The 23086-nt window shown below is 38.3% G+C and overlaps 1 protein-coding gene across 3 annotated transcripts in view; it reads left to right on the top strand.

Moving 5' to 3' along the window:
- The first annotated feature begins 3228 nt into the window (after window positions 1–3228).
- The window catches only part of VSTM2A (V-set and transmembrane domain containing 2A), a 46436-nt gene continuing 26578 nt past the window's right edge, over window positions 3229–23086 (top strand). For all 3 annotated transcript variants that reach the window (XM_026678368.2, XM_087945456.1, XM_087945457.1), the window contains exons 1-3: window positions 3229–3626; window positions 5596–5762; window positions 8203–8253. In XM_026678368.2, the coding sequence (XP_026534153.1) occupies window positions 3551–3626; window positions 5596–5762; window positions 8203–8253 (294 nt within the window). In that variant the 5' untranslated portion in view covers window positions 3229–3550. The remainder of the gene's footprint in view (window positions 3627–5595; window positions 5763–8202; window positions 8254–23086) is intronic.

Below are 23086 nucleotides of genomic sequence, written 5' to 3'. Positions count from 1 at the left end.
TATTTAAGTTTATGGGCTAATGGATATTAGTAATTTAGTTCGGCTAATTTTAACCACTAAATTACTGCAAAAGGAATTGACATTTTTAAAAACTGCAAAATAGCCAAACTTTCAATTGAATATTTGTAGGTTTCAGAATTAATCCAATTACTGAATTTCTGTTGGCTCTGAACTACAATAAAAGAACAAGAAAGAAATTAACATCCATCAAAGATGCCTTCAGAAGAGACATGATTGAGTGAACAGTTTAATAGGCAAATAGTATGTAGTACATTTCAACCAAATGAAGCAACATATTGGAAACATTCTTTTTTAAACAGGCTTTGAAATGATTATTACAAAATATATAAAGCTAGTGGGTATTATTATCCATAAAAGACTAAATTTAAATTGAATTTTCTGTCAGATAATTTATAATAATCAGTTATATGCTTCTAAATTTCAGCTAACAGTAAATATGTGCTCACCCACTTTTCTTACTATATGTCTATATTGTTTGATTAATGTTATATGAAAACATTTTAGTTTTATTCTGGATTAGAAATATGTAGTTTATTAAATATAAGCAACAATCACCCAGCAATTTGTAATTTTAAAAAAATCTGGCTATTGCAGAAGGAATCAAATTAGTTTATTTTTTCAGCCCTTTATATAAGCCAATGTTAAGTTTAATATTTGGAGAAAAGACCAAAGCACATTCATCTTGACCATTCCCTTTTCAATACAAATTAGAATAGAATAGAATAGAATAGAATAGAATAGAATAGAATAGAATAGAATAGAATAGAATAGAATAGAATAGAATAGAATAGAATTCTTTATTGGTCAAGTGTGATTGGACACACAAGGAATTTGTCTTTGGTACATAAGCTCCCAGTGTACATAAAGAAAAAATAAAATACATTCATTAGGAATCATAAGATAAACACTTAGTGATAGTCATAGGTTACTAATAAGCAAATCATACTAGGGAACAAATAAAACAATATAAACAATATAAATTGTAAAGATACAAGTAACACGGTTACAGTTATAAATTTGAAGAGATAGGTAATAGGAAGGATGAGAAGAATAATAGTAATACAGTCTTACTGAATAGTTTGACAGTGTTATGGGAATTAGTTGTTTAGCTGAGTGATCGCATTTGGGGGAAATTCCTTGTGTCTAGTTGTTTTTGTGTGCAGTGCCCTATAGCTCGTGCAGTATACACGTCCTCAATGGAAGGCAGGTTTGTGGCAATTGTTTTTTCTGCAAGTTCTAATTATCCATTGAAATCTGTGTCTGTCTTGTTTGGTTGCAGAACCAAACCGGACAGTTAAAGAGGTGCAGATGACAGATTCAATAATTCCTCTGTAGAACTGAATCAGCAGTTCTTTGGGCAGTTTGAGCTTCCTGAGTTGGCACAGAAATAACATTCTTTGTTGTGCTTTTTTGATGACTTTTTATGTTAGATGTCCATTTTAAGTCTTGAGATATGATAGAACCTAGAAAATTGAAAGTCTCAACTGTTGATACTGTGTTGTCTAGTATTGTAAGAGCTGGTAGTATAGGAGGGTTTTTTTCCCTGAAATTTACCATCATTTCCATGGTTTTGAGTGTGTTCAGTTCAAGATTGTTCTGGTTGCACCACAAGGCTAGTTGTTCAACCTCCTGTCTGTATACAGATTCATTGTTGTCTCAAATGAGACCAATCACTGTTGTATCTTCTGCAAACTTCAGTAGTTTAACAAATGGATCGTTTCAGATGCAGTCATTGGTATATAGGGAGAAGAGAAGTAGAGAGTGCACATAGCCTTGGTGGGCTCCTGTGCTAATTGGACAGTTATCTGATGTGATTTTGCCTGCTGCTTCCTGTCTGTTAGGAAGCTTATAATCTATTTACAAGTGTGGTCAGGTACAGCCAGTTGATTTAGTTTAAATTATAATTAAGGTTAAATTATAGGGATATTTTCTGCTAGCTTTAAATATGTGTGTTGTACAGCTGTTTTCATTAGTGGATGCTGTAATGGTATTTATCAATTCATGTTTAATGAATGTCACCTGGGATTTTGTTCCCAAAATATTCTCCTTTTCTAATATTGATATAAAGGTAAAGTAAAGCTTTCCCCTTCAAGTCATTTCTGACTCTAGGGGGCAGTACTCATCTCTCTTTCTTGGCCAAGCAACCTAGTGTTGTCTGAAGATATTTCTGTGGGCATAACTATAGGCTGAGGCACATGGAATGCTGTAACTTTCCCACCAAAATTGTATCTATTTTTCTACTCACATTTGCATGCTCAGCAAATGTGAGTAGCAAAATTGCTAGGTTGGCAGGAATTGGGCTGAATAAGCAGAGTTCACCCCATTGTGCAACACCCAGGTCTTGAACCCAGGCTGTCAGTTTTCCAGGTGACAAGCTCAGCATCTTTACCACTGAACCACCAGACACCCCCCACCCCTTAGTATTGGCATATGAAAATACAATTCAGAAAATCACAGACACAATTCAAATCATTTTTCACTCAGAAAATATGACTGAAAATATAAAAATGTAAAATATCATGAAGGAAGTCAATCATCCTTCTATAATTTTAACCAACTTTTTATAACCTAGGAATCTTCAAAAAGGGGTACTGAAAATAATTCCTAGGAGGGAATCTGTTTTAGATCAGGATTCTGAGTCCATAAACAAGGTAATAAAATTATTTTCTGTCACTATTGTGACAGAAAAGCTTGCAACGTGAACAACATGTGAAGAAAAGCTTACAGCATGAAACATATAACACAAAAGTAACAGAAGAAAATACAGTTGGCTTTTTAATTATATCCTCTCTGGAGTGTGTGCAGAACAGAGGGAGAGGGAGGGAGGGAGGAAAAGAATGGAAACAGATTCATCAATGAAACTGCCGCATCGAACCCTCAGTCTAGGATGGGAGGGATGCAGAAAATTCCATCAATGCAAGCAACGCTTTTGCCCCCTGCAATGATCTCCCATTATGTGCTTCGTCCTCGTGTTTGTTTCAGCACCATAGACAGCAAGGAGAGGGGAGACAGACAGACAGAGAACGCTAGAAGAAGCCAGCGTTAAAGGAGTCAGCACAGTGTTCCGACAGAGAGGCAAAGAAGGGGAAAAGTTGAAGTGCGACGAGCAGAACCAGGCTCTCATCCCCCCCCCCCTATTTTTCCAAGCTGGCACAGTGTTTAGAGAGGGCGCTCATCATGCAGTGTTAAGCAGCAGGGGCTGATTGAACTGTCAAGTCACAGCAACGAAAGGTGCTCTGAAGAGTCTGTTTCCAAATCCAAGGAAGATTGCATCTGGGCATCTGGCATCTGAGCAATTAGTCTCTCTCTGTTTATCTGTCTGTCTCTCTTTTCCTCGCCCTCTTTTTACCAACTCCCTCTGAAGCTGGTCTTTCCCTTTCCAGTTTTTCCAGGAGAACATTGGCAGTGTTACAATTGGGGTTCAATCCCACTGTAAAAATTTCTTTGCCCTTCCTTTTCTTGTGGGATTGTGTGGCTCTCTGGCACTACCCTGATGTGACTTTCTGACCCCCCCTCTTGCTTTGGAACCATGGGCATCTTTTGGCCTTCTGTTGGATTTCATGTCTTCACAGTATTGTATATCCAGCAAGGACTTTCTTCTCAAGGTAAGAGCCACCATTTGTCAAGACTGGATAGAAGGAATCTGGTGGACAGAAAAAGAACATTGGGGCAGTGGAGGGGGGGTATTGAAGTAAGTGCTTGTATTTCCTTGTTTAAATCTTATTAACACCACCTACCAATTAAAAGGGGGGAAATATGTTCACCAGAAGTGAATATAATATAAATATGTGCCTTTAGTTTCCAGACATATATGAAGTACAAAAATCTTATAGATGTATTGCTGTTTATATCTGAGCAGTGCTTTCATTTAAAAATTGTTAGTTTGTTTTCTAAACATAGAAGTTATATATGTAATTTTCCAAACCTTCTGTTCAGAATTCAGGATCCTGGAGCACGTGGTAAAGTGAATTTGTTTTTCTGCTTTAAATAGTACAATCTTTTTAGAACATCACTCCCTCCTCTATCCCATCCCTCTCTTCTGTTTTCCCCATAATCCTATGTTCATGTTCTCAAACCTTGGTTTCTCCCTTTATTTCTACAAAGACCACTCCATTTTCTAGCCCTGACTGCTCTGACAAAAGCACCATCTGCATTCCAAGTAGCCCCTGCTCTGCAGAATCCATTCAGTTGTTTGAGACTTCAAAAGCTGCAGTGTAAATTCCAGCACCATGGAGAAAAATCATTTCAGGATACTCCTCCAAATATTGTACAGACAACCAGAAATACCATTAGCAATTTTTGGCTTGTTTATTTGTTTCGCTTTAGACAGAGATGGAGCAGGAGTGATGGAATAATAGCCAGCAAGAATATGATTAATTTTTCTTTTTTTACAAGCAATGATTTTCTATATTAGCAAGTGATTGAGAGGGGGATCATTTCTTTTCAAAGAAAAAAGGGGGGAGACAGATCCCTGAGAATGATACCTGTGGCTTTTTGCAATTTAACTATTTTAGAAAGTGAAAAGCAATCAAGAATTTTCTCCAATAACACAACAATGAGTCACAGGATATAATCTAGCACATATGTGTGAGATATTATGGAAGTCTTTTCAACATGCCCACTATGAATCTGTAATACTGCAGAACTGAAGTGGTCATTGGTGCTTACTGTCTGAAAACTGAAAGCAAGATGTGTGGGGCTTAATTGAACAGATTATTTTCCCAATGTTCCTATGGGAATATAAAGGACCTATGCCAATTTTTTTTCTCAAATATGTATTAAAGAAATATGTTCTTGATTTTGTGGTTTTTCAAAGAAATAGCCATACTGAAGTGCTGGAACTGAACTAATGAAGTGAAGTATTTCGAGTGTTTGAATCTTCTGAACTCAAATATCTATTTTTTATTTAGTGTGGTATTTCAAACAAAATTGAGAATGACATTAAATAGAATCTAACCACAGGGATTTTTATAACAAATAAATGCCTTAACACACTTTTCAAATCCTGTTTTTAAAAATAGGAAAAAAAGAAACATGCTATTATGATAATTACTCAATAGGCAAATATATGAAAAAGAAACATTTGGATTGCTTGATATTTTTCACTAATCCCTAAGGAAAAATATTTAAATACTGCCTTCCATACAATGCTTACACTTCATTATATGTGATTGTGCAAATAGTTAGTTTTTCCATTTGCCGATGGCAGTGATTCGTAGACAAATATAGAAGAAAAATAAAAGTGATCATTAATACTTCAAAGGAGAACAAAGAACAGAAAAGACATGAACATTAGTACAAGAAGAAAAAGAAAGAAAATTGGGAAAGAGAATACTGCAGTCCTGAGTGTGTGTAGCTGGGTTTAAGTCTTACTTAATCAACTAATTGGGTACCTGCACAATCTTCTGCATGATCACTTATAAATATGATCTGGCAAATGCAGTGCAATTTATTCCCATGTACATCTGTATAAGACCATATTCCAGAGAAGGGAAATAAAGGAAATGAATAGAAAGGGGAAGTAAAGAAAGAAAAAGAGAAAGACTCCTAATGAGACCTGCTTTTCTTTTCCAGCCAAATTTACTGAATTCCCTCAAAATATCACAGCTCCTGAGGGGCAGAATGTGGAGATGTCTTGTGCATTCCAGAGTGGCTCTGCTTCAATGTACATGGAAATCCAGTGGTGGTTTCTGAGGGCAACTGAAGACCAAGAAGCTGGAGCTGAAGTGACGGATACTCAGGTATCAGCTCACAACCAAAGCATTCCCTAAGTAGCTGGAAAGTAGAGATTCAGGAAACAGAACTGGTTTTCCCCAGAAATGTAATATACTCACTTACTAGGAGAAGTAAAAAGAAATCACTGAGCTAACCCCAAGGAACAAAGACCTGTTATTTCTAAGCATGAGTAAAAAATATAGACTCTTAAAGGAGTTAATTTTGATCAATGCAAAGCATATATTTTTAGAAAGAACTTAATAGATTCAATGTCAGTTTTATTCCTTATGTTAAGACAGAGTGGAAAATACATATTTGCATTTTTCACTTTATATACTTTTCTTTGCAATGTTTTTGTTATGTCCAGACAGTTGCAGAATTCATTAATATCATCAAAGTAAGAGGTATCTAATCAAATTAGCTAGATAGCTACAGGTAGTTTTCAACTTATGACCACAACTGAGCCTAAAATTTCTGTTGTTAAGTGAGACATTTGTTAAGTGAATTTTGCCCCATTTTACAATCTTTCTTGCCATAGTTGTTATGTGAATCACTGCAGTTGATAAGCTAGTAACTTGGTTGTTAAGTGAATCTGGCTTGCCATTGACTTTGCTTGTCAAAAGGTTGCAAAAGGAGATCACATGACCTTGGGACATAACAATGGTCATAAATATGAACCAATTGCCAAGCATCTGAATTTTCATCATATGATCATGGGGATGCTATAAAGATTGAAACTGTAAAAAAAATGGCTTTAAGTCACTTCTTACAGTGTCGTAACTTTGAATGGTCACTAAATGGACTGTTGTAAGTATTGTAGATTGTTATATAGCAATGAGGAATGGCTTTTGCTATCAGTAGTGAGTTGAACATGGATTTGTCTTCCTCAAAACAAAACCTTGATTTTTAGATAAATTATATTAATACTTCAAAGGAGGACATGGAACAGAAGCTTCTTGGATGAGAATTAAAACGTCTTAAAGAAAAAACAAAGAAAGTCCAGTTGCCTTTTGAAAAAGCACCTTTGAGACAATCGTGATCTGGATGACTGAGAATCTCCATAAACATTTGATTATTCAATACAATCCTCTTAAATTAAAATTTTAATTTAGAATTAATGACGGCCAGTGCCATTCAAACATGTTATAAATTATTGCATAAAATTCATTTTATATACAGGACTTTTAAAATATTCCTATGGATTCCAGATTAGATCCAGAATATATTAGAACCTTTCAAGCTATTCCCAGATCAATCTGTTCAGCCGCAAGATTCAAGATTTTTTTTATTTTAAGTGGTAATGGTGGAGAATGGATTGAGATTGTAGATTTGTTTCATATTATGATAAACTGAAATAAACTCTACACTGAATATTTATTATTACTTATTCATCAATCAGCAAAGTGCAGAATCAATTCTGTATCTCAAATGCTCACTGATAAATTCACAACAATACAATAAACTCATTTTCTGCTTCTCTCTGAAATGTTCAAAAGAGTAATTCCAGTGGAGGTAAACATGTCAGGTCATAGCATGTGCCTGATTATTATAGGCAGCGCTTGGCTCCAGTCAGATTATTCTTTGGCTCTATCTCCCCATGGACAAATCTTTGCCATATATTTCAGAGTTTTTGTTTTGCTTTGTCTTGTTTATTACCTAATCTGCAGGTCTAGTTTAAAAATATTGGTAAACTAGACTGGTCATAATAATAGCATTGAAAATAAAAAATGGAAGAATCTTCATGAGGATATAAATTAAGCTACTGTATGATGAAGGCCTCTTCACTGAAGTTTATCGACCATGAACTCTTGTGGTGGACCAGTGTAGCTTAATTAACCAGTGTAGTTATTTAAGAGAATATGGATTTGAATGAGTTCTGCTAGTTCCTGGGATGAGGTAAGGACATTCTTTGAAGCAACATTCTTTTATTTAAGTGAGTAGATACTCTAATGCCCATAGTAGTCAATCAGATGGCTCTCAGAGCAACAAGTGTGGTGTGAAAGACACTTTTTATTTGCCAATTGCCATCAGACTTTTAATAATAGGCTACCTCTACTTTGCTGTAACAACTAACTATGAGATCCCTAACTATGAATTTGGCAAACACATTCTTAACAATGCTTAGAATAAGAGCCATTATCACACTGTGCAACAAATAGGCAAAGCAGGTGTAGGAAATAGGTGAGACACATATATGTTATACTGAACCACAGCAGATTCTCATAATGATTTCATATAGATACTATGCAGTCACTTAGTGTCCCATATATCTAGATATATAAGCAAAGACTCAATCTCACAAGCATTCTAGCACACTCAAAAGCCTTTAAATTGTTAGATGTTCTTGCTATACAATCTTATAGATTGGATTTGGAGTTATTTGAAATGATAAGTGATGGAATTTATTTTTTACATAAGAAACTTTATACCTTCAATATGTAAAAACAGTTATTCATTCCCCAACAGGTGGAGCTATTACCAGAGAGAGACTTAGACAATGATGGAACAAAGATAAGTGTAAGTCTATGACAAGATATAGAGTATTTCCTTTTAAAGGACTGTCCACTTGCTTTATTCTCTTTAATTAATAACGATACCAAAACCCATCAGTCTTTGACTAATTAATGCCTTTCCATGTCTTTGGGATAAAAATCACAGAAGCTGTAGATTAATAAATTGCATTTTCTTGAAAGAGGCAATAGGTCTCATATCTTCTTCAGGAATTACCACCTCCATGTGGACATATTGGCAGTAAAGTTGTCACTGCCATCCTCTTAAAGGGAAATTTTGAAGGTGCCTTCTTAGCTGAAGTATCTAAAGGAATGCCAAGGAATACATCAGAGCAGTTTCCATAAAAAAGTATCTTCGTATCTCAAAGAATTCTACATATTTCTCGATCCACAGGCAATACTGATACAGTTTCTTAGTCAATCTATGTTGAACATGCTTTTTATCAGGACTGAATATTTTCCTGACTGGTGAAGGAGCACTCCACCATTATATTGCTTATATTTCTCTAAGTTTTGCAGCACGTCCACATAATTGAAGTGAATTATTTGTATTGTATGACATGCCAGCAACAGAACTGTCTTCAAATCTTATTTTTGAGGTATTCTCTATTTTAATTTTTTTTTTTTATGAGAAGGAATTCATTCTGTGAGCATTCATCTGAAAGATGTTTGGGAGACTATATAAATGCTACATAAATATCCAAATGACAACAAAATATTGCTTTAGAGTCATTTCAGAGTTGGGCCTCTAAATCTCATAAGTAAGTAAGTAAAGTAAGTAAGTAAACTAAATAAGTAAATGTTTATTGATATTATAGACAAGATTCTTAGAATAGTATTTTTAAGTCATGCCAAAACAATTTTAGTAATGTGTGTTAATATTTCACAAGAAGTTCATTTTTGTTGGGAAACATAGCCTCCAAAAATTGCAATAAATGGGTAAGATTGCTATAATAGAGGGAATGTTTATCTCGGCGGGACCTAGAGCAAGATCAGGTATCATACTGATGAAGAGTAAGGGAGAAGATGTTTAATATTGGTGATGTTTTCCGGCACCTTGAGCTCATATCCAGTCCCTAGACAGCATATCATGGGGTCCAGTTGCTGCTCTGAATGCCAGGTTGGTCAATAATAAAGCTCCTCTTGTTCAAGATTTTTTTGAAGAGAAGTAAGCCAACCTAGTATGCATTACTGAGACCTGGTTGATCCTGGAAGGGGGTTGTTTCAGGTTTGGCAACAGGTAATATTCCAAGACAGGGGAGGTGGGGTGGCAATAGTTATCAGAGAGTCTTTTTCAGCTTTCAGGAGTCTTGCTCCACAAATCTCTGGTTGTGAGACCCTGTTCCTGAAAATGGGTTCAGGGGATCAGATGGGATTGTTGCTAGTATATCTCCCTGTTGTGCAGCAAACTCCTTGCCTGAGATGCTGGAGGCTGTCTCAGGATTGTTGGTGGAGTTCCCCTGACTTATGGCTCTGGGGGACTTCAATCTGCATAGAAACAGCCCAGGAGTTCATGGTGGCCATGGGCCTATCTCAGATTATAACTGGCCCAATTTACGCCAGACTTTATCTTTTTGTTGGAACAATGCAAATATGATCTGGTAATATTATCATCCTGGTGATGGACAGATCATGCTCTGGTGTCCTTGAGGTTCTAGTATGCTTGCCCCCCGCCCTGCAGGAAGTCTGTACCCATTCAGATGGTCCATCTCTGGTGACTGATGGACCTTGATGGGTTCCAGAAAGAACTAGGGGATATCCTGGAGGTGTTGCTGCATGTTCCTGTTAAAGCTATGGTAGGACCCTGGAATTTAAGGGTGGACACAGCTTTGGATAGGATTGTGCCCATGCAGCCTCTCTTGACTCATTGCTTCTGGCCCTCCCCATGATTTACAGATTCTGAAAAGGGAAAAGAGATACCTAGAGCGCCACTGGAGGAAGACAAGGAATGATTCCGACCGGACAAAACTTAGAGCCACTATTAAGGGCTACCTCATGGCAAGGGACACAGTGGCTCAGTCGCTAAGATGCTGAGCTTGTCGACCAGAAAAGTCGGCAGTTTGGCGGTTCAAATTCCTAGCACCGCGTAACGGAATGAACTCCCGTTACTTGTCCCAGTTTCTGCCAACCTAGCAGATCAAAAACATGTAAAAATGCAAGTAGAAAAATAGGGACCACTTTGGTGGGAAGGTAACCTTTGGTGTTCAGTCATGCCAGCCACATGACCAGCGCTGGCTCTTTGGCTTTGTAACGGAGATTAGCACTGCCCCCTAGAGCCAGAAACGTATATGCGAGGGGAACCTTTACCTTTACCATGGCAGTAAGAGTGGGAAAACAGCAGTATTTCTCTACTCTTATTGCATCCTTAGAGCGCTGCCTGTTTTGGTCACCCATTCTCTTCTAGGTCAGAAGGGTTTGGACAATCTTTTGTAGGGCCAGGCCAAGGAATTTGTTTGGTACCTGATGGTGTAAGTAGTAACTGCAAGAGGCATCTAGGTATCCTAGTAGATCACCACTTAAATAGGAACCAGTAGTATGCTGCACCACTATTTCACTTAAATAGGAACCAGTAGTATGCTGCAACTGCCAAAAAAGCCAATACTGTTCTGGATGCATCAACAGAGGGATAGTATCAAAATCATGAGAAATGATAGTACCGCTTTATATTTTAACGAACTTCCACCCATTGCTTTTTAACCTACACTCAGGTACTTTGAAAAATAAGTCTATCCCATCTTTTCTGTGATAGCCCCTCAAATTCCAGCTATCATGTCACCCCATAATACTTACTTTTACTAGGTTAAACATACCTCTTAGCCGTTCGTCATACAGTTTAGCCTCCAGAACCTTATCAAAGCTGTTGCTCTTCTCTGAACTCTTTCAAGGGTCTCAGTTTTTTTTTTTGAATTGTGTTGAACAGAACTGATGCAGCATTCCAAATGCGGCCTTGTATGATGAATAGCTAAGGGAACTAGGTATGTCTAGCCAAACAAAGAGAAAGATTAGGGATGACATGACAGCTGTCTTCCAGCTCCTCAGGAGCTGTCACAGAGAAGAGGAGATTGACATTCTTCAAAGTATCTGAGGGCTAGACAATAGACAACAGGTGGAAACTCAGAGAAATCCAATCTGGAACTAAGAACAAATTTCCCTACAGTGAGAACAATTAATCAGTGGAACAGCTTACCTCCCAGAGTTATGGCTGCTCCATCACTGGAAGTTTTCATGAAAAGATTGGATAGCATTTGTCCAGGATGGTATAAGGTATGCTGCCTTGGGCAGGGAATGGGCTAGAAGACCTCCAAGGTCCCTTCTAGGCCTGGATTCTGCAATCTTATTATTCTGATATAGAAAATTGAAAAACTAGAACACAATTGTATATTAGATTAATTTTCTTAAAACATGATTAAAGACATACAGATATGTCTTTTGGTTATGCTTGCAGCATTTTTTTTTTTTATTATTTCATGCAAAAACAATTTTAAAATACCCCATCTCTGAATTTCACTGTGCCATTCTTTATTTATAAAATGAAGTGCATTTTGATGTTTTAAGAGGAGAAAAGGAGAAAAATTATCTGGGAAGAATTTGAGCCCAGAGTCTTCACAGGGTTGGCATGATCACTTACTTATTTGTTGTGATGTGTGGATGAGTCCATGTTGGTGAATTAATAAAAATAGCAATAGCACTTAGACTTACAGTATATAGTGCTTTACAGCCCTTTCTAAGTGGTTTACAGAGCCACCATATTGCCCCCAACAATCTGGATCCTCATTTTACTGACCTCAGAATGATGGAAGATTGAGTCAACCCTGAGCCGGTGAGATTCGAACTGCCAGCAATTGGCAGTCAGCAGAATTAGCCTGCAATACTGTATTCTAACCACTGTACCAACATGGCTCTCTGATCACTCTGATCACTGATGACCAAGTGGTGCTCCCATTGTTTTGAGACTGCACCCAAAATGCCTATGAATATTGGTAGTAATTTTTCTTTCTTTTGCCACGGTCATTCTATTTCTATTTGCAGGTCTTTGTATAATGTTGTTTTCTCCCTTTCTTTCTCTTCTATTCTGCTATCTCCAAGTCCTGCCAAGTCCATTACCCAGAGTTTTGTTTTTGTTACCAGCAATTGTTAAGTCTGGGGTGTCTGAAGTCCCAGAGTATTTCAGCTGCTTCATGTTCTATTACTAGTTCTATTTTATGGTACCACTAGTTCTTTCTTGCAGGCAAATGAAATTTCTTGAAGATCTTCCAATGCACAGATGTTGCTACTTTGTCACGCCATTATTAATAGTCAGTCTGTGTGGTCTTCTTGCAACAGTTAACTAGCTAATTCACTGTTTCCTCAGCTTCTTTGAAGAGATGGCACTTGCTGTCTGTTGTCTTCTCAATTCTGGCTTTGGATGCATTTATTCTTACGGCTTTGTCTTGTGAAGTCATAATAAAGCTTCTCAATCTCTTTCCTCATCTTTCCTGCTCTTAGTTATTTCTAGGTCTTATTACTATCTTGCCTGCTATTTTCTTCAATGTATTGGCCATGTAATGCTTTGTCTTGCCCATGACTCTTTCCTGTTCTTCATTTGGCCTTTCTTGTAGACCAGTTTGTCCTCTCCAGTACTCTGTAGGCCTGGTACATTAACTTCAGTGCATCTTCTTCACTATCATCTTCCAATACCCTTTTCTTCTTCTTCAACTGTCTGATGTACTTGCAATATTCCATGCTTACCTGTTATCCTTGGTAAGTAGGATCAGTCAGTATTGTTTCAAGGATGAAGGGCATGATTCACTGTCATCATTTTTCCAGTCTATCCACAGCTTTTATTATCACTTAAGTCCAGCCCACTATTCCAGCTGTGTATCAGATAAATGGAATTGCCCAGATGTTAATTGCCTTAATAGTATTTCTTCTACATAGTTGGGACTTTAAGATCTTCACTCTCTGAATGTATTCACTTCTAACCTTTTTCATGACTTCAGTGTGCTTGATGTTGTCAGCTTAAAGGATGCCCAATATTTATAGTGGTCGTCTTCATCCAGACTTTTGATGTTATTTCCATAGGGCACCTTGATTTCTTCAGTTTGCACTATTTTCCCCATTTGACGGTGTATAGCATATTTGTCCAGTCCAAACTCCTTCACAATATCTTGTCTATATATGTGGACAGCGATGACCATGATTCTCTTTCAGATGGTTATGGTGGATTGACATTTGGAATGAGACACAGGGAACTGTCTCTGAGAAAAATGCCAACCCTGAGAGAACTCAGGTAGCAGTATTTATTGAGAAAAAACACAAGCAAAATATACAGTATGCATATTCAGAAAACAATGACCTCAACAGGAGATTACTTCACCAGCATGAGAACACACAATCTTGGAAAGTCCCAGATGTTACCTTGCTAGGATGAGATCATACAGCCACGGAAAGTCTCATGGGAAAGTTTGGAAAGTCCCATGAGAAAGCACAACTGTGTATCTTGTACCTTGAACTTTCACCCATTTTCCTATTCCTTCTAAACTGGCAGAATCAAAACAGAATGAGGCACTCTGAGCAAAGATACTCCTACCCCCACCAAGAATGCCCACATCTTCCTAGACTTACTGCTAGTTATACAAAGGCCTTACAGAAAATGATAAAATGATCAATAGGTTATATTACCACATTCCCTCCTTTTTTATTTATTCAAAGATAGGGGGTGTTTTAGTGGCATAGTACACAGTTCCTCATGACCTGATCCCTCACGCCGGAAGACTGAGGTACACATTTGTAATAGATTAGGAATACATTGAATAAAACAACATAATAAGATACATATAGCAATAATAATAACAACCCCTTGCAATAAGGAGCGAAACCATGATCCATCAGGAAGCCAGGACCACAGACTGTCCCAGAATGATGCATTAAACCCATCGGCTCCAGATTGATGCTGAGCAATACGATCTTCCATGTCCTGAACAGTTTTTGTAATGTTTGGCTCATAATTATGTATAAAAACACAACAATGTGAATGAATTAAAGCACAAACTCCTCCTTGAGCAGCTAACATAATATCTAAAGCATATCGATTTTGCAAAGTAACTGTACGAATTTCAGACATTTCTACATTAATCATCTTAATATTCTTTATAGTATCATTAAACATAGCAACAGTAAAATTATTTAAAATATGAATATCCCTATAGTTCATAGCAATTCCCAAAGGCGGAATAAGACCTTGGGAAATTTGTGTCCATAGTCTGAAACAGAAACATTAAACAGGATCAGAGTTGTTGCACAGGCTGAAGATATAATATCCTTATCAGGTCCCGAGTAAAGAATGTCTTGATCCTTATGCCAGGACCAATATGCTGGAAAAACCAAAGGATACCGCTGTTTGCAGATTAATTTAGTCCGGTTCCCCAAAGAAACCTGCTGCATACAAGTTGGTAATCTCAGATAAGCAGTCATCTTTTCCCAGTCTTCACAGCGCCGCGTCCGAGCCATCGGCATCAAGAGAATCAGGAACCACAGATGCGCCATCCTGCTCCTCCGAAACTTCCTTCACAGGTGCCTGCGAATGATCAGGTCGAACACACCGACCAGGAACCCAACGAATTTGACCAAGATGTTCAACTGCTGCATAACCACGTCCCCACGTTATCAGCTCAGCAGGAACCCATGCCGGATCCGGAAGGAACCGCACCAACACCCGAGGTCTCACCGCATCTGTAGAAGGAGAAGAAAAATGCCTGCTGGCCGCGCCGCAGGGGGTTACCAGACAAATTTAAAAAATTTAAAATATACAAAGCTAGATTTAATTGATCTTGAATCGCCGGAAGCCCCAGGAGCTTCCCTCCTTTTTTATTTAATTTAGTCAACATGGTCTTGAGCGTGGAATTATGACGTTCTACAATAGCCTGCCCAGTAGAATTGTATGGAATGCCAAATTTATGTTCCACAGACCATTGTTTGCAAAACTGATCAAAACCGGTGCTCCGATAAGCCGCACCATTATCAGTTTTTAAAGTTTTAGGTGTTCCAGCAACTGAAAAAGTCTTAATGCAATGATTGATGACATGTTTAACCATCTCACCTCTTTGAGGGTAGCCATTAAAAATCCTGAGTAAGTATCCACAGTTACATGTATATATTTCCAGGGCGCAAATGGCGGATATTGAGTAACATCCATTTGCCAAATCATTGAAGGTTTCAACCCTCTGGGGTTAACTCCCATAGGGATATTCGTGCCCTGCTTTGAACAAGTTGGACATTGTTGAATTATGGCAGTAGCTTCTGCAGTAGTAAGTTTAAATTGCTGTGCCAATGCTTTAGCGTTTTGATGAAAATAACTATGACTGTCCCATGGCTGGACAGTGAGGACTGAAGTTACAGCACTGTCAGCTTTGGCATTACCTTGTGATAAAATTCCAGGCAAATTACTATGACTACGAATGTGAGCAACAAAACACACATTCACACGCTGCTCCAAACATCCTTGTAACAACAAAAGCAATCTTAAAATATCAGGTGATATTCCAGGAGACAAATAAGAACCTGCTACAAAGGGTAACAAATTATACACATACAATGAATCCACTATTAAATTAAAATCCTGATTGTGAAAATTTTGAAAAGCCAAAACTACAGCAGCAAGTTCTGCCTGCTGGGCAGACTTCTGCTCTGAAGTCACTTTTGTATGCCAAATTCCAGATTTATCTTTCCAAACACAAGCACCAAAAACTTTCCCTCCATCAGTAAAAACTGTAGGAGCATCTGATATGCCCAATGGTATCCTTTCTTACATTTTGGGCACACTGATTTAGGACGAACACCCTGTCCCATTGATCTCTTATTCTGCTGACTTTGACCTCCTCCAGGAGCCCGACATTGCGCTTTAAAATGTCCAGGCTTCCCACAATTGAAACAATTCCCCTTTTGAGCATGTCCTGTTTGTAAAGCCAGAGCTAAAGTCTCCATGTTAAAAGACTGACTCCCAACCTTCCTACATGCATTAATCAAATCTGCGATTTCTCGCTCCCCACTTGCTACCAGTGGATTTAAAATCTTTTTGCAATCTGTGTTAGCTTGTTCTACTGCTAACTTAAAAAGTAACTCTTTCTGGGCGAATTGATTATCAATTTGTCTTTCAATAGCCAATTTCAGTCTGCTAATGAAATTTTCATAGGGTTCATTGTTCCCTTGTTTGATGTTAGTAAAGGTCTTCTCACCACCTTCGCCGTCAGGGAGAGACCCTATGGCTTGAAAAATTATTTGTGGGAGAAGAATGAACCCTTCCTCAGGCATACCATCTCTCTGTTGTTCCACTGTTGTAAAATTACCAGCTCCGTAAAGCTGATCTGGGGTAACATTTGCTGTTCCCCTCTGGACTGCCAGCTGTCTCCATTTCTGATCTAACACCAAATATTGAGCTGGAGTTAAAATCATATTCAACAGAGCTTTCCAGTCAGCTGGAATCATTTTATTTCCATAACCAACTGCTTCTAACAATGCCTGAGTATATATGGCGTTCTAACACCATATTCTTTTGCTGCTTGCTTAACTTCCTCAAAATTCTGAGCTGTAAAGGCTTCCACTCCCGCTGCATGGATTTAATGCAGCATCCATGACAATTTCTACTGGATTAAGTTGAACTTCTACTCCAAACTCCACCAAATCATCTCCTGATAATTCCCCTCTATTCTTTGCTTCTTGAATAGCTGCAGTAACTGCATCCACCTGAACCCTTAAAGGTAAACTCTTATCTTCTGACAAAGTATTGCTAGCGCCGGACAGTCCCCCAGATTTATCTGGAGGTGCCGTCGGCGGCAACAAACGCACCGCATGGTAAAGCGGCAAACCTTCTTCGGGGGTGATAGGAGCGGTTGTTCATAAGTAGCTAATGCATCCATTATCACTCTCCAGGTTAACAAAATTGAAGAAGGGGCACGAGGTTCCTCGTGCAAAAATTTCCTATCTTTTTCCAGGACTCTACTTTAATACTACCTCCCTCCGGATATGACTTAATATTTTTCCAAACATACTGTAGTAAGTCCTCAATTTCTTTCTTTCCTACAGCACAACCCCTACTGCCAATTCCAAACCCAAAACTATTCCCAATGATCCCTCTCAATTCCCTGATGTGCTCTTTCTGAGCCTTCGAGAGATCTCCCCATACTCACGAAAGAATCTATCTTCGTCCAGCGAAGAAGATGAGGGCCCAGTCGACGTCCGCGACGATGAGTATAGGATGCGGGAAACGTATAGCCTTCCAGCTATCATGTCGGGGTCACCATTTATGGTGGATTGACATTTGGAATGAGACACAGGGAACTGTCTCTGAGAAAAATGCCAACCCTGAGAGAACTCAGGTAGCAGTATTTATTGAGAAAAAACACAAGCAAAATATACAGTATGCATATTCAGAAAACAATGACCTCAACAGGAGATTACTTCACCAGCATGAGAACACACAATCTTGGAAAGTCCCAGATGTTACCTTGCTAGGATGAGATCATACAGCCACGGAAAGTCTCATGGGAAAGTTTGGAAAGTCCCATGAGAAAGCACAACTGTGTATCTTGTACCTTGAACTTTCACCCATTTTCCTATTCCTTCTAAACTGGCAGAATCAAAACAGAATGAGGCACTCTGAGCAAAGATACTCCTACCCCCACCAAGAATGCCCACATCTTCCTAGACTTACTGCTAGTTATACAAAGGCCTTACAGAAAATGATAAAATGATCAATAGGTTATATTACCACAATGGTAATTTTCCATATAGCTTCAGATCATACATGTAAAAGACATGGGATAGTCTAGCAGATGTTTTAATGTTTGATAGCCATGGCCCAAGTTAATCAGTGCAATGATAAACAGTAGAGATGAAAGTAAGTCCCTTTGGAGATTCATCTCTTGAAATTAACCTCTCTCAATCTAGAAACCATGTCTTTCATTATGCCGTCAGTCTTTGCACAAAGCTTCTGATGTATCTACTGACTCCTATTATTTCTAGGCACTTGGTTATATCATCTTGTGGCAGAGAATCAAATGCCTTTTTGTAAACAATCCATGATATATTCAAGTTGGCCTTCCTTCTCTTGCAGTTTATAAAAAATGTCTTGTCAATTAGGAGTTGATTTTTTTTTTTCTGGTGTTTGGATGATTTCCCTTCTGCTCAGATGGAAAGAGTTTGTTTTCAAATAGATGCTGTTGGACTATACCGCACCAATTAGCAATTTGAAAGTTGTAGGTAGGTAGGTAATTGGCTTGCAGTGGCACTGCCCCTGGATATTTCATTATCTAGTAGGTTTTGCCAGATATTAGCCACGCTTCAATTTCACCTCTTTGCAGTATGTTGTTAAGCTGCTTGGCAACAAGTGGGTATAGATTAATCAAATGTTTCAACAAAAATCCATGCAATTCATGTTTACTGGTGCTAACCAATTCTTGATCATGATGTAATTCCAAACATGCATATGCAATGTGACGTGTTCTTTGTTTTTCTTAGATAATGTTCTAGGGATTTCTTCTGGCACTTTAACTCCCAGATATATTTTTGGAGATGGTCCACACACACACACACACCCTTCATTTCATTCTTATTGAACCATCACTGTTGTTCTGCTCTTGCAATTCTCCATTTATTGCTCTGATATATCTTCTTCCACTGTTCTCTTTCTTATGCATAGTGGATTCTGAGTGAGAAATGAATTTTATTCAACATAAAAAGAAAATTGGTAAAAACCAAAATGATCCCCAACAGAGATATTTATTTGACCGTAATCCTATCTGTGTTTAAGTACTACTGACATTATTCTTTTTAAAAAAATATTTTTTTTTATTTTTATATTTTAAAGAACATCTTTTTTGGTGAACAATGTGGTTCCAGGTTTTTACATACATACTTACATACATACATACATACATACATACATACATACATACACACACACACACACACACACACACACACACACACACAGTGCTCAAAAAAATAAAGGGAACACAAAAATAAGACATCCTAGATCTGAATGAAAGAAATATCCTTATTAAATATTTTGTTTATTACATAGTTGAATGTGCTGACAACAAAATCACACAAAAATTATCAATGGAAATCAAATTTAGCAACCCATGGGGGTCTGGATGTGGAGTTACACTCAAAATTAAAGTGGAAAAAAACACTACAGGCTGATCCAACTTTGATATAATGTCCTTAAAACAAGTCAAAATGAGGCTCAGTAATGTGTGTAGCCTCCACGTGCCTATATGACCTCCCTACAACACCTGGGCATGCTCCTGATGAGGTGGCGGATGGTCTCCTGAGGGATCTCTTCCCATACCTGGACTAAAGCATCCCCCAACTCTTGGACAGTCTGTGGTGCAACATGGCATTGGTGGATGGAGCAAGACATGATGTCGCAGATGTGCTCAATTGGATTCAGGTTTGGGGAACGGGCGGGCCAGTCCATAGCATCAATGCCTTTGTCTTGCAGGAACTGCTGACACACTCCAGCCACATGAGGTCTAGCATTGTCTTGCATTAGGAGGAACCCAGGGCCAACCGCACCAGCATATGGTCTCATAAGGGGTCTGAGGATCTCATCTTGGTGGCAGTCAGGCTACCTCTGGCAGTCAGGCTACCTCTGGCAAGCACATGGAGGGCTGTGCGGCCCCCTAAAGAAATGCCACCCCATACCATTACTGACCCACTGCCAAACTGGTCATGCTGGAGGATGTTGCAGGCAGCAGTGTCTCCAGACCTTGTCACATTTGTCACATGTGCTCAATGTGGACCTGCTTTCATCTGTGAAGAGCACAGGGCCCCAGTGGTGAATTTGCCAATCTTGGTGTTCTCTGGCAAATGCCAACGTCCTGCACGGTGTTGGGCTGTAAGCACAACCCCCACCTGTGGACATCGGGCTCTCATACCACCCTCATGGAGTCTGTTTCTGACCGTTTGAGCAGCCACATGCACATTTGTGGCCGCTGGAGGTCATTTTGCAGGGCTCTGGTAGTGCTCCTCCTGTCCCTCCTTGCACAAAGGCGGAGGTGGTGGTTCTGAGGGTGGGTTGTTGCCCTCCTACGGCCTCCTCCACATCTCCTGATGTACTGGCCTGTCTCCTGGTAGCGCCTCCATGCTCTGGATACTACGCTGACAGACACAGCAAACCTTCTTGCCACAGCTCTCATTGATGTGCCATCCTGGATGAGCTGTACTACCTGAGCCACTTGTGGGTTGTAGACTCCGTCTCATGCTACCACTAGAGTGAAAGCACCACCAGCATTCAAAAGTGACCAAACCATCAGCAAGAAAGCATAGGAACTGAGAAGTGGTCTGTGATCACCACCTGCAGAACCACTCCTTTATTGGGGATGTCTTGCTAACTGCCTATGCTTTCCACCTGTTGTCTATTCCATTTGCACAACAGCATGTGAAATTGATTGTCAATCAGTGTTGCTACCTAAGTGGACAGTTTGATGTCACAGAAGTGTGATTGACGTGGAGTTACATTGTGTTGTTTAAGTGTTCCCTTTATTTTTTTTGAGCAGTGTACATATATATGTGTGTGTGTGTGTGTGTTTTCTTAAGTTTTCGCGGGTATTTATATGTATGGTATTCAGCTTTGTTCGGGTATTTTCCCACGTCATTATAGTTGTGCTTTTAAAGTTGTAGCAACGTTTTGGCAGAATCTCATCTGCCATCATCAGGCTTCTGTATTGTGTTTGTCCGTGAGTCAGACTTTCAGATTCCGCCTGGTATTCTTTTTCTCAATTACATTATATATCATCTGTTTATTTCAAAAATATTAATCTATTCAATTAATTTTAAAAACTGATAATAGTCTTTCCATTACAATTCTCATAACACATTTTAACTTTATTCATCGCTTTATTAAATATCAATTAATATTTTATAATAAATCCCCACTTCCATATCTATTTCAATTAAATCTATATCTAGTTTAACAATTATCCTTAAAGAAAAATATGTTCCAATGTTTTCTATTTTTAAATCTATATTCTGAAATATCACAACACATTACCTTGCAGAATCCCCTTTCTTGTTCTTCTTCTATCCATTGTATCTCATTCTCCTGACTTATAATTCCTTTTCATTTTTGTTTGCTTTCTGTCATTTCCTGTCATTTTCTGGTTCTTTCTCTTAGTTCCCTTTTTTTCCTTTATTATTTCCCTCCATTTCTTATGCCAGTTATTTATTTTGTCTTCCTCCCTCTCTTGATCTTTTCTCTGTAGTGCCCTCTTCTGCTGTTTCCTTTTCCTTTGTTTAACTTTCCAAACAATTCCCTCTTTAATTATCACTTCAAACCTTAAATTTTTAGCTTTAATTCTTTTTTTCCCCATTTTTTCCCATTTTCTCCCCATTTTAATGTCCGTTGTTTCACTTTTTCTTTAGAGCTGGTTTCTCCTTTGTTTAACTCCTCCTCCTCTTCTTTAGTTCTTCTTTAGTCTGCATCACCATTTCTAATTTTTGTAGTATGATACTGTACATTTCCAAGCTTTCATCATTTCCCTTATGTTTTGTAGTTCCAATCTTATTTCCACACATAATTCTCCCATTTTGTGCACTTCTTTTTTTCCCTTTCTTTAATATCTATATCAAATCCAATTATCCAGTAGTTTATTTCAACCCTCATCTTTTATATTTAATTTCAACAGTCAATGTCCATAAATCTTTATTTCCAGGTTCCTTCTATTGATTTCTTTTCCAATTTTTCCCAGAGTCAGCAAACAATCCCATGGCAATTTCTTCACATATCTGTTTTTTCCTTAGAGTATTCTAGTATTTCACTTTTCAGGGTTTTTATTATAATGGAATTCCTCTTATTTCATTTCAAGTTCCAATTTTAAAAAGACCAAGCACTTTTCAAAGAGTCACTGAAATTTTTCCTTTACTATTAGGTGGCACTCTCAATTCTGTTTCCACATTCCACCCTTTTTTTTTTTTTTCACTTTTTCCTATATTTTAAGCTTTTATTAATTTTGCTAATTCCAATTATTAGCTATTATTTCTTTTTAACATGTTCCACATTTAATTACGCCTATTAGTGTCAAAATCCAGATAATTATCCAATTTACTTTCCAAGTCTTGTATAATCAAATGTCTTCCTCTGAGTTTTCCACCTGCAAATTAAATCTTTTCAAAATCCAAAGTCAATTTCACAAGTTTCCCATTTTCTTCTCTCTCTCTCTCTCTGGTTGCTGCTTCTACTATCATTCGTTAAAAAATTATTTGTTTCTTAATTCTGGGATACCTGTAATATCCATGTATTTCACCTGGCCCACACACCACTCACAGCTTCACTGCTCCAGGAGAGTCTTCGTTTCCTGCACTGTCTCCCATCTTCATAGTGGCCATTTTAGACCACCGCTGCAACTCGGAGGGGGTTTACCTTGTCAGGGAGGGAATATGCGGCTCCCCTCAACCCTCCAGGCAGTCCTCCCTTTCTTCACCACCCCTACAGGGTGGTTCCGGTCCTAGTTGGGACCTCCAATGAGCAAGCGCAGAGCGAAACCATGCACAATCGCAGATTCTACTCCAACCCAACAGGAGCACAACCGGAAGTCCTACTGAAATTATTCTTAGCCAGGTTAACAGAGCATGATCTTATTTTCCTGTAGTAAAGAAAAATCATTGGGAAGACAAATTTGACATCAGCAACAATATCCACCATCTTTCCTCAAGTTCATCACTTCTCAATTTTTCAAGTTAGAACTGAAAAAGACTGTTCAGCTAATATTGATCTTATTGTGATCCAGTGGCATTCTAGGCTTCCTCAATTCAATTTCTTCAATTTAAAGAAAAACAACATAATAAAAGGTGCTTTTAGT

This window comes from Notechis scutatus, chromosome Z, assembly GCF_049901735.1.
Source record: "Notechis scutatus isolate UNSWTSFEM ecotype Mainland chromosome Z, rNotScu1.2, whole genome shotgun sequence".
Taxonomy (NCBI): domain Eukaryota; kingdom Metazoa; phylum Chordata; class Lepidosauria; order Squamata; family Elapidae; genus Notechis; species Notechis scutatus.
The sequence above is the reverse complement of the archived record's forward strand: the minus strand, read 5'-3'. Positions and strand labels throughout refer to the sequence as shown.